The 14,440-nt window shown below is 39.0% G+C and overlaps 1 protein-coding gene across 2 annotated transcripts in view; it reads left to right on the top strand.

Annotated features, from left to right (window-relative positions):
- Positions 1 to 14,440, top strand: part of MAGI2 (membrane associated guanylate kinase, WW and PDZ domain containing 2) — a 775,461-nt gene that overhangs the window by 506,234 nt on the left and 254,787 nt on the right. For both annotated transcript variants that reach the window (XM_050892165.1, XM_050892157.1), the window contains exon 4: positions 9,081 to 9,296. In XM_050892165.1, the coding sequence (XP_050748122.1) occupies positions 9,081 to 9,296 (216 nt within the window). The remainder of the gene's footprint in view (positions 1 to 9,080; positions 9,297 to 14,440) is intronic.

Raw genomic sequence — 14,440 nt, 5'->3', positions numbered from 1 at the left:
ACCTATGCAGATCTGATATGCTCTATCAGTACCTTAAGGGTACAAAAATTGATTTGCTACTGATATTTATCTGGAAAAAAAAACAATTAAGAAATCGAAACAAACTCTTTCCCAGTCTGTCTGGAAAAGAGAGATTTTTATTGGGGGCAGATGGGGTCCAATAGTAAGAGAAGAGCAGGTCTGTCATGTTGGAAGGTTTGACAGCCTGTCTGTCTCCATTCCTGTATTTGTGAATTTAGAAACTTCCTCTGCTATTGCATTCATTGGGGGCCAGAACACTCTTGGGCAAAAATCCACAGCTATAATTAGTGATTTAATTTTAATGTAGATGAATAGGCAATCCTGAAGCCAGTTATTAAAATGTCATTAGTTGACACAGAAGTTAGCATATCTGCCTAATGTCTGTTAGCAGAAGCTGCAGAGACTAACCCAAATGAGAATTCTACCTCGGGAAGAGTCGCGGTAACACAAGGCATCAAAAATCTCCCTGCCTCTGGGAAACAGCTGGACAGCCCCTGCCAGAAAATGCTCAAGTGTTTGTTGGGAATGACGAGCAATAACTCTGACCCCTCTGTTCTAGCAGAACCCTGAGTTCTCTGGAAAACACTCCTTTTGAGTAGCTTTAGCCATAGCTAAAGCCCAATACAGTTAGAAAATAGCAAGGGTGAAAAATAGACTTTATAACAAGTAGTCCTGGGGATCTCTATATCCAATAAGTATGGAATTAGTTCTGTATATCATGTGTAACTCATTCTGACAGCACTCCCAAAGTAAATACATTTTAATTTGTATTTTTAATTCAGACATTAATGTAACAGCGAGGCTCAGAGAACTAAGCAATCTGGATTCAAAGGCTTAGTTAGAAAAAGAAGGGCAAAGACTTCTTTGGGATCTTCAGTCTCTGGCTGAAAGCAGACAAACTAAAAGTAACAGCAAAGATCTTAGTAAAAGTATAAATTTGCTTGTAAATATTTCAGAGAACACAATAGAAGTTAAGAGCTGTTGTTGAAAAACATAATCAGCAATCTGTATTTAATAACTTTTTTTCCCCTAAATCCTGAGAGATCTGAACTACAACCTTTCCTGGCCTCTTTGCCATCTTAATGACACAAGATCATGAGTAAAAATAATACCAATGTAAATCTAAAATCTAAAGGTTTTAGAAGACTTCATTTTTTAATTCCACTTACTTTGGTACCACACTAAGAGTTCTGCAACTTTGATCCATCAAGGAGCATTGCAAAACCATCATGAAAATGTATGAACCCAAGAACAAAATCTATTCACCCAACCTTAGAGCAATGATTAAAAAAGCCCTAATTATAGTATAGTCACCCGTCAAAATAAATTACTCACTCACGGTGAGTGGGTGAAAAGAAGTTTGCTAGGTTTCCTTAAGGCAGTGATAATTGTCTTCAATTTTGTTAAAATACATCACTAATTATATTTTAACAACGTCTATGTACTGTTTTCCTCTTTGGGAATTTTATGAGATGGTTGTAAAAATTTTGAGAGAGGGCTTTTTCAGTTTTAAAATATTCTATACTTCTGTATTTGTACTGCAGAACATGTTTCATGACATACAAAAGAATGCTCTAAATGACATGTAGAGGTGACCAGAAATGTAAGAATAAAATAATTTCATAAGAAGACGCCAATTGATTGGATGTACTTCCACAGCAAAGTCATGTGTGGATCTGACAGCACAGTGAAGTGAGAGCATGGTGACACCACATGGTTGGCTCCTGGAAGTCTACACAGAGTTTAGGAGGTCCATGGAGCCTGCATTTAGGAATCCTTCCTGTCTTCAACATCCATTGCACACAATACCAAATCCTTCAAAGAAGATGTCTACGACCCGTTCACCTGGGCTATGTTGGCCATGAAAATTTAATGCAAAGTTTGAGAGACTACCAACCACATATGATCTTACCCTGCTGGTTATACTGCCAGTGTGTTGGGCCTGCCCTAAGCAATACCAAAATCACAGGCTTTCTTTCCTGCTGTCTTCTGGAGGTTGCCAGAAACCTATGCTTAAATATGCATCCAAAGAATGCTCAATGCGTGGACTCCTGACTGCAGCACGCTTGAGCCTGATGTCCCAGGGCTTGCAGACTGTGGGCCACTACAGATGGAGATATTGGTTTTAGATCTCCTTTCATTGTTGCTTCCAAAATCTGGTTTTTGTTAGGTTTTTTACTATCATTTAGATGATGTTCAGACACCTTCATTATAGAATAGAATCATAGAATGGTTTGGGTTGGAAGGGACCTTTAAAGATCATCTAGTCCAAACCCCCTGCCATGAGCAGGGACATCTTCAACTAGATCAGGTTGCTCAGAGTCCCATCCAACCTGACCTTGAATATTTCCAGGGGTGGGACATCTACCACCTCTCTGGGCAACCTGTGCCAGTGTTTCACTACCTTCATTGTAAAAAATGTCTTCCTTATGTCTAATTCTACCCTCTTTTAGTTTAAAACCATTACCCCTTGTCCTATCGCAATAGGCCCTGCTAAAAAGTTTATCCCCATCTTTCTTATAGGCCCCCTTTAAGTACTGAAAGGCTGCAATAAGGTCCCCCCAGAGCCTTCTCTTCTCCAGGCTGAACAATCCCAACTCTCTAAGCCTTTCTTCATAGGAGAGGTGTTCCATTCCTCTGATCATCTTCGTGGCCCTCCTCTGGACCCTCTCCAACAGGTCCATGTCTTTCCTGTGCTGAGAACTCCAGAGCTGAACGCAGTACTCCAGGTGGGGTCTCACGAGAGCGGAGTAGAGGGGCAGAATCACTTCCCTCGACCCGCTGGCCACCCTTCTTTTGATGCAGCCCAGGATACGGTTGGCCTTCTGGGCTGCGAGCGCACATTGCCAGCTCATGTCCAACTTTTCATCCACCATTACACCCAAGTCCTTCTTGGCAGGGCTGCCCTCAATCCCTTCATCCCCCAGCCTGTATTGATACTGGGGGTTGCCCTGACCCAGGTGCAGGACCTTGCACTTGGCCTTGTTGAACCTCATGAGGTTTACATGGGCTGACTTCTTGAGCTTGTCCAGGTCCCTCTGGATGGCATCCCATCCCTCAGGCGTGTCAACTGCGCCACTCAGCTTGGTGTCATCTGCAAACTTGCTGAGGGTGCACTCGACCCCACTATGTCATTGATGAAGATATTAAATAGTACTGGTCCCCATAGAGACTCCTGAGGGACACCACTTGTCAGTGATCTCCATCTAGACATTGATTATAAACAGACATAGGTTATAAACAGATGCTTCTTATGTATGCGATGAGCCTCTAGTCATAAACAGATGCAGCTATCATCTTTGAATCAAATAATAAAATATTCACATTTATTCACTTTTTATTTTAATTAAAAATTAAGCTAATTTCTGCCTACCTAAAACTCTGTATACCATTGCAATCCATTATTTTTCCATATATATTTGTTTGTGAGCTGTTAAAATATCAAATGTAACTCTTATATCCAGACAACAATTAGACTTCAGAGTACTCTCCCCTTAATTTATTATCACTAGTGAGTGACCACAAAAGCAATATGTAGAGATTTAACATTCATCATAACATTTGCAGTTATTGTTCTAACAACTGAAAAATAAGGTCTGTGTTTCATTTCCTAGAGTTGTGGCTGACTCACACAATTTTGACTGATACTTCAGCAATTCAAAGTTGTATAAACAGTACAGACAGATCAATCTAAATGAGGCTGCTGAATAAGCAGGAGCAGGGGTGTATTTGTACCAGGGTATTGTTTCATCCCACTCTAAAAATAAGTGTGAAAAGGAATGTGTATCTCATTCTGGGCTCACAATCTGAGTCACACCATAGTTGGAAGTATTCATATTAAAAGCTTTTGGCTCTGGCACACCTCTCGTTTTCTGTCTGATTGTTCATTCCTACTATAATTTCCTAATTCCTCAGCACCATTTTTAACTTTTCATAATACTTGCATTTTTAAGCTAGACTTTTTCATTTCTTAGATGAGATCAGTGGAGCTTCAGGAGCCAAGGACTCTCCCTGCAATAACCCCCTTCCTCCACACTGGTGGTTCAGGCTGGCCGGTGCCAGGAGCTAAGGGAGTACGTCCTCCTGCACAGCCAGGGATGCAGACCTGGCAAAGAGCCCTTCCTCTCCCTTCCCCATACGGAAGAATGGAAAGTGGAGATGTCCGCTCTATGCTGCATTTTGGGCTCTTTCCTCGCAGAAGGGACGATGGGCTGAGGGCGCTGTAGGTGAAGGTGCTCGCAAGGCCAGGCAGAGGAAAGTGCATGTAGGTCAGTCCCTGCAATGCAGCGCAAAGTGGAGCACAACATCGTGGGAGACGCAGTTATAACTACTTCCAGTATCTGGGATCACTGGGTGTCAAGCGCATCGGTATAGTGACCATCACCAGATCTGAGTCTTGTTATCATTTCAGCATGATGATTCTTCTGCTTCTTTACTACCACCCAAATGCTTTGTCTTTTTTTCTTCCATAAGGGCTTACCTTTTCTCAGGAAGCCAGTTAGGATCTATTGCTTCATCATCAAACACTTCATCGATAAAATAAAAGTCTTACTACTTCCTGACATAGGTGATCTCAAGTTAAGAAAAAAAAAAAAATTGTCCTCCTGCTGCTTTGTCCTCCTCATTTTCTCCTTTTTCTGCTTCTTCTGACTTCCTGACTTCCTGATCTGGTCTCTGTCATCAGGGCTAACCTCCCCAGTAATTTTATCTGGCTCCTTCCTTGCAGAATCACGTAGACCTTTTCAAACAGTTTAGGGGTGGCAAGGAATACTTGGTAATTTTAACTGTGCTATGGCTTCCAAGCTGTTTTGGCAGCAGAGTCAAACAGGTTGGGTTAGACCATCTTCAGTGTTCCGCTGCACTCGGAAGCAGGCTGGGAACACTGACACAATCAGACACAGCAGCAAGACGGATTAAGCAGTGGTACTTTTTCCGCAATTAAATACGCGTTCTGTACTGCTTGTCTGCGTGAAGGCTTTTAGTCAGGTCCAGCACAAAGAGCTTAGCTTAAGCTCTGCTGGCTTAAACTGACCTCTTGACTTTGTTCTGGGGTGGCAGAGGAGTATGAACACATTTTATAAGTACAACAAGGAGGCACCTGAGTAAGAGAGCGGCTGCACTGAGTCAAACCAAGGGAAACTGTAGCCCCGTACTCTGTCTCTACTACTGCTCCTTGGTAGATGTTAAGGCAAAGCCTATAAGAACAGGGAAGGCATGCAGAGATACATTCTGCGCTCCACCAATCTGTATTGTATGGAACTCTTGATTCAGAATTTGTACGTTTATGTTTAATAGGCTTTCATGGTTTTTTTCTTCTATGACTTTGTATAATTGCTTTTTGACTGTATTTATGATACTGGCAGCATCCGACAGTGAATGCTTCTATTCTCTTATGCTGTGTGAAAAAAACCCACTTCTTTTGCTTGTTTTAAACCTGCTAATTTCATTGGGCATCCTCTTGTTCTCATGTAGTGAGAAGCCAAGCATCCATTCATTTATTTTCTAGCCACTTTCCCAGGGTTCTCCTGATTTTATACATATCTGCCATATCCCCCTTCAGTTGTCCCCTTTCCAAGCTGAAAACTCCAAATCAATTTAACCAGTTCCAAGCTTTAATTGCCCTTCTTTAGATCCCCCATGTAATTTTTGAGAGGCAAGTACCAGAACAGCAGGCAGTATACAAAAGGGAGAGTACTATGTGGTTTTGTATAGTGCTATAAAGGTGTTTTCTGTTTTGTGCTCCATTCTTTTTTTTAAAACTCCTAAGTCCTTTTTTTAAAGCTCCTAAGTGCTGGGTTTTTTGACTGCCAATGAGCATGGGATTTATGTTCTCTTTTAGTAAGCTTTCTTTTTTTACTATTAATTCCTTTTTTTAAATTAAACACAATTGAAATTATTTATTTGGTGTGCTTTTTGTACTTACAGGAAGCTGAACTTCAGTACCTTATGATTAGTGTTTCAACAGTAACATCTTGAACCAGCCCTGTCCTTTGCTCAGGCAAGATGAAAAAGAGCTGTTGTTATCAGAGATTTTCCAAACTTCGTTGCAACAAAAGTTATGGTGTTTAAACATTTAGTCTCTGCATTATGCCTAGATATGACAATTGCTGAGGCTTTATGAGAGTCTCCCATTAGCTCTAATGCTAATTTCTAAAGCTTAGGCAAGGAATTTAAAGACACTGAGAAACTCTTTTTGATAGAAGATACAGTTTACATTGATTCTAATTTTTCTTTAATGGAGCATTGCTCCTTCATTGAAATGGCTGTGTCTCTCATCCTATATATTTTTTCCTTTGGAACTGTACGGATTCTTTTCATCATTTTTATGATGCACTGATTATGTCAATAGCTGTAGACCAGTTTCTTATTTTTATTTGCACTGCTTTACATATATTTGAATTAAGGATAGATAGATAGATAGATAGACAGACAGACAGATAGATAGATAGCAACTAATAATGCAAAACTCACTTTTAAATCAATGGTTACTGGATTATAAAACATATAACATGTTATGTTAGAGGACGGAAGTTGGAAATTATACTGCATTTCAGTTTGAAACTGGAAGAGTGAAATCCTCTTTGGCTCCTAATCTTAAATGTGCGTTTTTGTTTCTTATATTTTTATATATGTCATATTCATAGAATTTTTTTTGTTTTGACTTTTGTCTCTGTCTCCCACTAATGCGTACAGTCAGTCGAAGTGAAAAAGTGTTTAATAACCAAAAATAGAATGAACATGTCCTTCATTTAAAACATCTTATCTTGTATTCAGGATATTAGCATTACTGCTAATTACTACTGCACTCAATTTTGTATGACAATGGCAAAACTAAGAACAAAGGAAAAAAAGCCAAAGTACTGCACTTTTAGTTTCACAGTTTGTATCACACTGGTCCTATAGCCCTGGGATTTGTGTGCTGATATTTATGAAATCTGTGCATATTTCACAAGAACGGTGAAGCTTATGGCATCTGTGGCAGTGATTAACTTTCAGACTGGTAAAATGGATTAGGTCGTGGAGGAATTTTTTAAATTGAGGAATCCTTTTTTCAAAATATGTAGTATTTCAGACATGCAATCTCACCAATAAAGGTAGCATGCTCTTAAGGAAACACAAAAGTAGACTTCCAACTGAGCACTGCCTTCAAGGCTGTTGGTTTTCAGGTACTCTTAAAATACCCTGCAGTGTCAGAGCTTAGAAGTTTGACTGTGACCAGATCTGATTTTGACATACTTTGGAGGTACCGTTTTGTAAGTGGATCAATGTAGATTTCCCTTCCCCACTTAGACCCCAAATCCTGTTTCCCTGCTTTAACCCTGGGAGTCAGAGAGACCTCGTGCAGACTGTGGGAGGGCAGGTCACAGACAACCATCCAAAGGCACAACTCATTGCCCTACTGGAATCAGGACTCTGTGTTAAACCTGCTGCCATCTCATAAAATCAAAAGAAAATCTTCAGCGAGTCAGTTTTTCATTGTGCCATCCCTAAGCCCAGAGTGAGTACGAGGGCCATTTAACACAGTAAATTTTTCTAGTGTATTACAATTACAGAAACATCTGTTATGAATATTGTTTTGCTAAACCACTGCAAAAAATTCATGGAGTATTCAGTAGTTGCAAGACTGCTCAATTACTTACCTGTATTGAGGTGGTCGTGTGGCTGAACGTTGTAATTCATTGGAAACACACAGGAATACTAGTACCAGAAATAATTTTTACTCTGCCTGCAAAATGCATCTTATGATGGTTTACTGTGCAGATATAACATATTTCTTTATCTGTGTCACACTCATATGTGGTTAAAATAATTTTTGCCAGTAGCTAGTATTATTTGATCACAAAGAAAGCCTGAATTGTGGGATAAGAATTAAAAAATGGTCATACAGTCTACAAATATCTTCAGCAACTCAATATCCTTACATAGGTGCTTTTTTCTTTGGAAAAGTTTCTCAGGCTGGACAGTGTTTTTAGTTCCCTGTACTAACTGCTGAAAATCTACTTGTAAGGCATTGTGTTCACTGTCCTTCAATGCGACTTGCAGATGAAAAAAGATAACTGCATAAATAGCAAGTTTTTATCTTTATGTCTTATATTACTCTTTATGTTTGTTTCTAGAGAGGACTTGCTATTTTTTTATATTCTTTTATTTAATTATTTTAATATTTTATTTTTAACCATATTTTTGAAGAAAAAGTTGAGGTATCAGTAAGAAACCAGTTTTGAGACCAGATGTGCTAGAAATGCAAACATAGAGATATTGATAGAAAAGATCAGACCATGGTCCATCTAATCTAATAATCCTTCTGACAGAAAGTAGGTGATTCAGAGGAAGTTGCCAGAAATTTCATGAGAGACAAATAGAGGGTAATCTGTCAGCCACCTTAAGTCTTCTCAGAATTCCTTAGTACTTTGAGATAATTTTAAGCCCTAAAGCATAAGGTTTCAACTTTCTTTGAAAATATATTATCATTAACTATTACAAATCTGGAGCTCATGAATAGCAAAAATTTGACAGATATGAAAAATGAGATAGTGCAAGCATTACTGAAAACTGCAAATCTCTGAATCATTGAACAATTATTTACTTTCTAAGCAGGTAAGAGAATTTGGCAGGGTGAAAATGACATAACATAGTGAATAGCCAATATTTTATGGTCTTTTTGATGCTTCAGAAACTCTTATATTGTAGCATAAATGTTACAAAACTAATTTGTCCTAACTAACGGTTTGAAATAAGAAAACAGCTCTGGTATGCTGCCTATTTGTCAGGTATTTGGATGAGAGGAATGTTAACTTACCCTGTTAAAGTTTCAGGAAGTGATAATATGGTATATACATGTAAGCTGGATTTGATCACTAGTGCTACCACCAAGAAAATTAATTACCATTTCATGAAAGGTGAATATTTAACTTCACAGAAAACATTTTAACTAATCTTTATATTAGCGGGTGAGCCAGATCCTACCTCACATAATCCCATTAATCTAAGACAAAAGACGAAGCAGCAGCATATGTATTTCTGCAAATTTATGTGTTATTCCTTTGCTTTCTTTCCAGATAACTATTACGGCACTCCGAAGCCTCCAGCAGAACCAGCTCCATTGCTGTTAAATGTAACAGATCAGATCCTCCCAGGTGCCACTCCCGGGGCTGAAGGCAAACGTAAAAGGAATAAGTCTGTGAGCAATATGGAGAAGACAGGTATTGAGCCACCAGAGGAAGAAGAGGAAGAAAGACCTGTGGTCAATGGAAATGACGTGACAGTAACACCAGGTCTGTCCTTCCTTCTTACTTTGCAATGCGTTTCTGTTAGTCACAGAGTCCTCAGTTACCTCCTTCTGCAGTGAGAATATGCATATCCAGGTAAGGATGTTCTTGCAAGACTGAAAGCCAGGAATCCTGAATAATAGGATTTCTCTGAAGCCTAAAACAAATTACTTCACCTTCATTTTGGGGAGTCATCTCACTTACCTCAGCTACCGTAAAGATATCTGTCTCTGAACTAGTCCCTTTGAACCCTCTTTATATACCAAAAATACCTAGTTTCTACCTACCTACAGTTCAAGTGACCTTTAGATTTCTAGGTTAGGAAATCAATCACAAGTGCCTGTTTCTCTCCATTGACTATAGAGGGAGTCTAGAGAACTGTAATTTGGTCAAATGAATCTAGTCTCTGTGTTTCAGGTCTCCTTGTTCTCAAACGGTGATACTCACAAGACAGTTCACTACATTATGAAGCGAACTTTTGTAAATTGTTATGAAATCTTAGCAATATTGTGGAAGAGTAAAGTTGTCATCATATTAACGAATTTGTGGCAGTGCTGATGAAACTTATCTGGCAATACTATCAGGAAGGACCCTTTTCAGCAATGTTCCAGAGCCTGCCTAAAGCTGATAAAGGTTTCAGATGTCTAGTCCTAAAAGGCAGCTGTTGTTTTACCCCTTGGATCACAGCTCTTCAGACAAAAAGGGGCTTAAGATACTGACTGGTATCCTGAGTGAGAACACTCCAGCCTTTTCCCAAGCAGGTAATCAGCTTCCCCTACAACGTTTCAGAATTTTACAGTACTTAATAATTTTTATTCTGAAATACCATTTAAGAAATGATTTGTTGTTGTTGTTCAAGTAGGAAATTAAAGAATTCAGACTTTTATATCTATGTCAGAAATAACTCTGTGAATCCTTTTTGGTGAACTTAGAAATTGAGAAACAAATTATTGAAGTAGAAGTCTGTAGTGACAATCACATGAATGAAAATAAAACGTAATATTGCAAGTTCTCTAAATGTATAGGTTACTGTGAAACACAAAAATCTATTACCTAATCTTCTAAGCACTGTAAAAAGGATTTTCATACTGCAGATTCTATATATACTTTTTTTTCGCCTACTGCATTAGAAAGTATATGGAATTGAATATCTTCCCATCAAGGATGTATTTGCCACATGCTTTTCTGTAGTTGTTGCCTAACATTACATGTAAGGGCAAATCCCTGTGCAGAATCCATCCTTGTGTACAAGGGGGGTGGCAGGGAGTGGTGGGGTGAGAGTGGATCTCGTTCTCCCCTCTCGGCTCGCCAAAGGGCTGCAGCATTACTCCCGGGCCATCGCCATCACATGCTGTACGAGCCTTGCTCATCGCTTCCACACAACATTGCATCCATCAGCAATGCTCTGACGCTTAGTGCCTTTCCTACACAGCTAAGCAGAAAAGGATGAAGCCCAGAAATCCTTACATAAACCATCAGCACTGGCTCTGTTGCCAGGATACTTCCACAGCAAAAGAGGCAAAGGCAGGATTTGATCTCTGATGTGTATTGTACAAATCATTAGAAAGATCATTCTTTGCAGTTATTCACAATGTGCCACATAACAGACCATTGCTGAGGAGCAATTTCCAGGGCAATATGTTTCAGCTCAAACTGGATCAAGAGGCAATGTTTACCTGCTTTTCTCCTTGCATTGTACACCTATAATTTGCTTCTCCCAGGCAAATTCTATGTGAACGATGACTAGGCAGCACCCAAGAAATAGGCACTGGCATGTGCTGTGTTACAAAATGAAATACACGAGCATCGGTGTAAGACAACCCCTCTCCTCCCCCTCCTCGCCCCCCACAAACTAATTCCTGTAGGTGTGGCCAGCAGAACAAGCAGTGCCTGTGTTGGCTCTCATGGTTTCATAAGCAGGGTTTTGTTGTTCAGTTCCACTGATTGAGGACTTTGGGGATTGTAGCAAAGCAGCTCTGTACATACATGCTGTGTTGCCTTTGTTGGGCAGCGTAGCTCCCACGGACCCTGTTACTGCAGTCATTTTGTCTGTGAGCTGACAGAGTCTTAGCTAGCTCTAAAATGTGTGTGCATTTGTAGTTTGTGTCTTTGAACAATCGGGAAAACCAGAATATGTTAATTTTTTTTTTTTTTTTTAACTCTTGGTGGAGGGAGCAATCTAGTGTTTATAAAGAAGCAATGGAGGTAGGATATTTGTTATTTCCAGTTCTTTTAGAAAGTGTATTCTATTTTAAATGCTTCACTTCTAGTGGGAGTCTTTTATTAAACATAGGACACCTGGGACATCTGAAACATTGATACATTTTTTATAGATGCTTAGCAACTTAATGGCTTATTAGCTGCCAAAGGTATCAGAGTCTGGCAACTCAAAGGACTGCTGTAACACCTAGGACTGCTAGGTCGAAATAGTAACAGATCTAAGATGAATCTGAAGAAAATAAATCCATCTTTATCAGACCAGTAAGTGACATTTGTAGTTGCAGAGATCTTTGTGCTTTTGGTCTGATTTTTCAGACCACTTTTCAGTGTCTGTTGAGATAATCTGTACATCTGTTGAGCTTTATTAGTAGAAATCAATTTTTCATTAATTCACTTCCACATACCTTGGTCCGTAGGCCATCAGATTTCCCTCAGATATTTGTATATGGACAGACTGGAGATCTTCAACCATGATCCATAGTTGTCTTCTTGCTAATTTGTGCTGCCCAATGTGTTTATTTTTTCTGATTTTTATCGCCTGTCCTCAGCCCAGAACCCAACAGGAATCCTTCTCAATTCTTCAGGATGTGGTTTTTGGCCATTTTAGAATGGAGCACTCTCAGTCCTTCGTCCTGGATCAAGTTCTCTCAGGACAAAACAGTATTAATTAGGAGATGGGATTTATTTCATCCAACTTCAGTAAATTATATGCCTAAAGACCTTACATTTTGTTTGAGCTACTTGTTTCTGCTGTGTTTATATAAAGTAAGGAGAAAGAGGGAATTCCAAAGAGTAAGAGAGCATAGCTGGTTTAGATACCCATTTTAGGGGATCACCTCTACAATCTAGAATGCTTAATTCAGCCTACAGATACACAGGAGCCTAGATGACTAAATTTAAATGAAGAATCCTACTATTTGCCAAGCAGCATATGGAGACACAATCTATAGATTAGCTGTTAAGATGACCAAGTCTAGAGTTAGCATTGGGTTTCTCATACCTAGTGCAATTGCCCACATTACTGGACTTCTGGGTCTCTGCCATTCACTGGTTGGGTGAGACATCTTGCACCTGAGAAGCCTTTCCTGATGGACACTGCATTGAAATGAATGATTTCTGCAAAACTGATGCTTTGACAAAAGAGCTAAAAAGAGTCTCAGTCAAATTGCAACCTGTTTGTCAGACATTCAGTTTTCACTGCTGTTGCTGTTCATGTCTGCAGAGAATGAAGTCAGTGTCCTTCACAACCAGCATCATGATCTGACACTGTGCTGGTCATGTCACATTTGCTTCACACTTCTGACTGATTAAGTGTTTATCATCCAAACTCCAGAAGAACCACTCTAACATTGAAAGAATGCTCATGTATGTGCATTATTCTGACATCATTACTTGAGCAATGATAAGTTGCACCCAGAGAATGGAAGTTCTGGCAGGCTTAAATTAATTGAAGGATAAGATATGACATAAAGTTTCAAAATGATCATTCCATGCCTTAGGTTGATAATGAAGCAAAAGGCTAGAGTCCCAATGCCGTCAATCACCACGCAAGGTGCAGTAGTCCCAGGCAACATGTTGAGCTTATTCTTTTATTATTACACAGCAAAGACAGCCAGAGGCATGAAAATAACACACACAGCATCCGAGAGCCATGAGGTTTTTAAAAATACAAAAGTTAGTATCCATTGATATTTCTGTTGTAGATGTGTTCTCTAAACTCAATTTATCACAGCTGAGTCACAACCTATGACCTACAGAATACCCTATGCTCACCCAGTCTCCATGTCTCCTGTATTCCTTCCCCCACATCAGCTCCTAGTTCTTATTGTGTTGGTAGTCAGTGGGAACAGTGCCTCCACGCAAAGCACCAAAACCCAAATACGGCTGCCGCTCTGTGGGAAAGGGAGCAGCTCCAAGGCTACAGAGTGATATTTTCACAAGAAAATAGATGCACGTAGCTCGGCAAACATGAATTAAACTACTCTTGTTTACAACAGTTATTTAAAATGGATGGACTGTTGCCTGTGCAGAATTTAACAAATTAGTCATTTAGATACAATAAGGGTATAAAGAGCTGCAATATTTTCTTTAAGAGCTGCTAAAACCACTCCATAAATTACTACTTAATAATATTCCTTTAATTTGTTCTCTGCTGATATTGTTTAGGTCATCTGAGTTGGTTCTTTTGGAAGAAAAGAATAAGTCTTTAAACTTTACTGCATGAATAATCTGCAGCATTGAAATAAAGGAATAAAGTGACAAGGTCCTCTTACATGTTTAGATGGCAAATTTCAAGAGTTAGGCTGTAAATAATAGAAACAATTTAAAGTGCAGGAAACAGTGTTGATGAAGGCTCAAATTCTGAAACTATCACAACATAACTACCAGTTATTTTTTAAAAAATGGTCACCATATTGTCTAAAAGTTGTATAGAGAATATGTCATATCAACCAGTAATATTTTAACTGCTAGTATTTGGAGTTGGAGTACTACAGAGATGAACTTACAGTATTTAATGATAAGTAGATATTTTTAACATAGATGTTATCTTGTTCTCAAAGTTCTTTGTATTCCACATATGCAATAACTTGCTGGTGCTTTACTGGTGCCTATTCTGTCACTTCCCAGGACACTCACTCTTGAGATACTGTGCTAAACTGCTTTTGAAAACTGGACCATGTAATCTGTTTTGTAGCGAGACAGTAGCTCTAGTAGGCTATTTCACTTGACGTAAAGTCAATTGATTGTTTTTTTAGTGACAAAAATACTTCTGGACTCATATTATGGTACAATTTTAGGATCTTTTTTTATATCATATATTGTCTGAAGATAAGTATTTGTGCTCACAGTGTGTTACTGTAGTATTTCAAACTTTATTTGTACATTTAAGACACTGCTAGTTTTTAACCAGAACTCCTCTTTTTTATCAA

This window comes from Gymnogyps californianus, chromosome 1 (assembly GCF_018139145.2).
Source record: "Gymnogyps californianus isolate 813 chromosome 1, ASM1813914v2, whole genome shotgun sequence".
Classification (NCBI taxonomy): domain Eukaryota; kingdom Metazoa; phylum Chordata; class Aves; order Accipitriformes; family Cathartidae; genus Gymnogyps; species Gymnogyps californianus.
The sequence above is the reverse complement of the archived record's forward strand: the minus strand, read 5'-3'. Positions and strand labels throughout refer to the sequence as shown.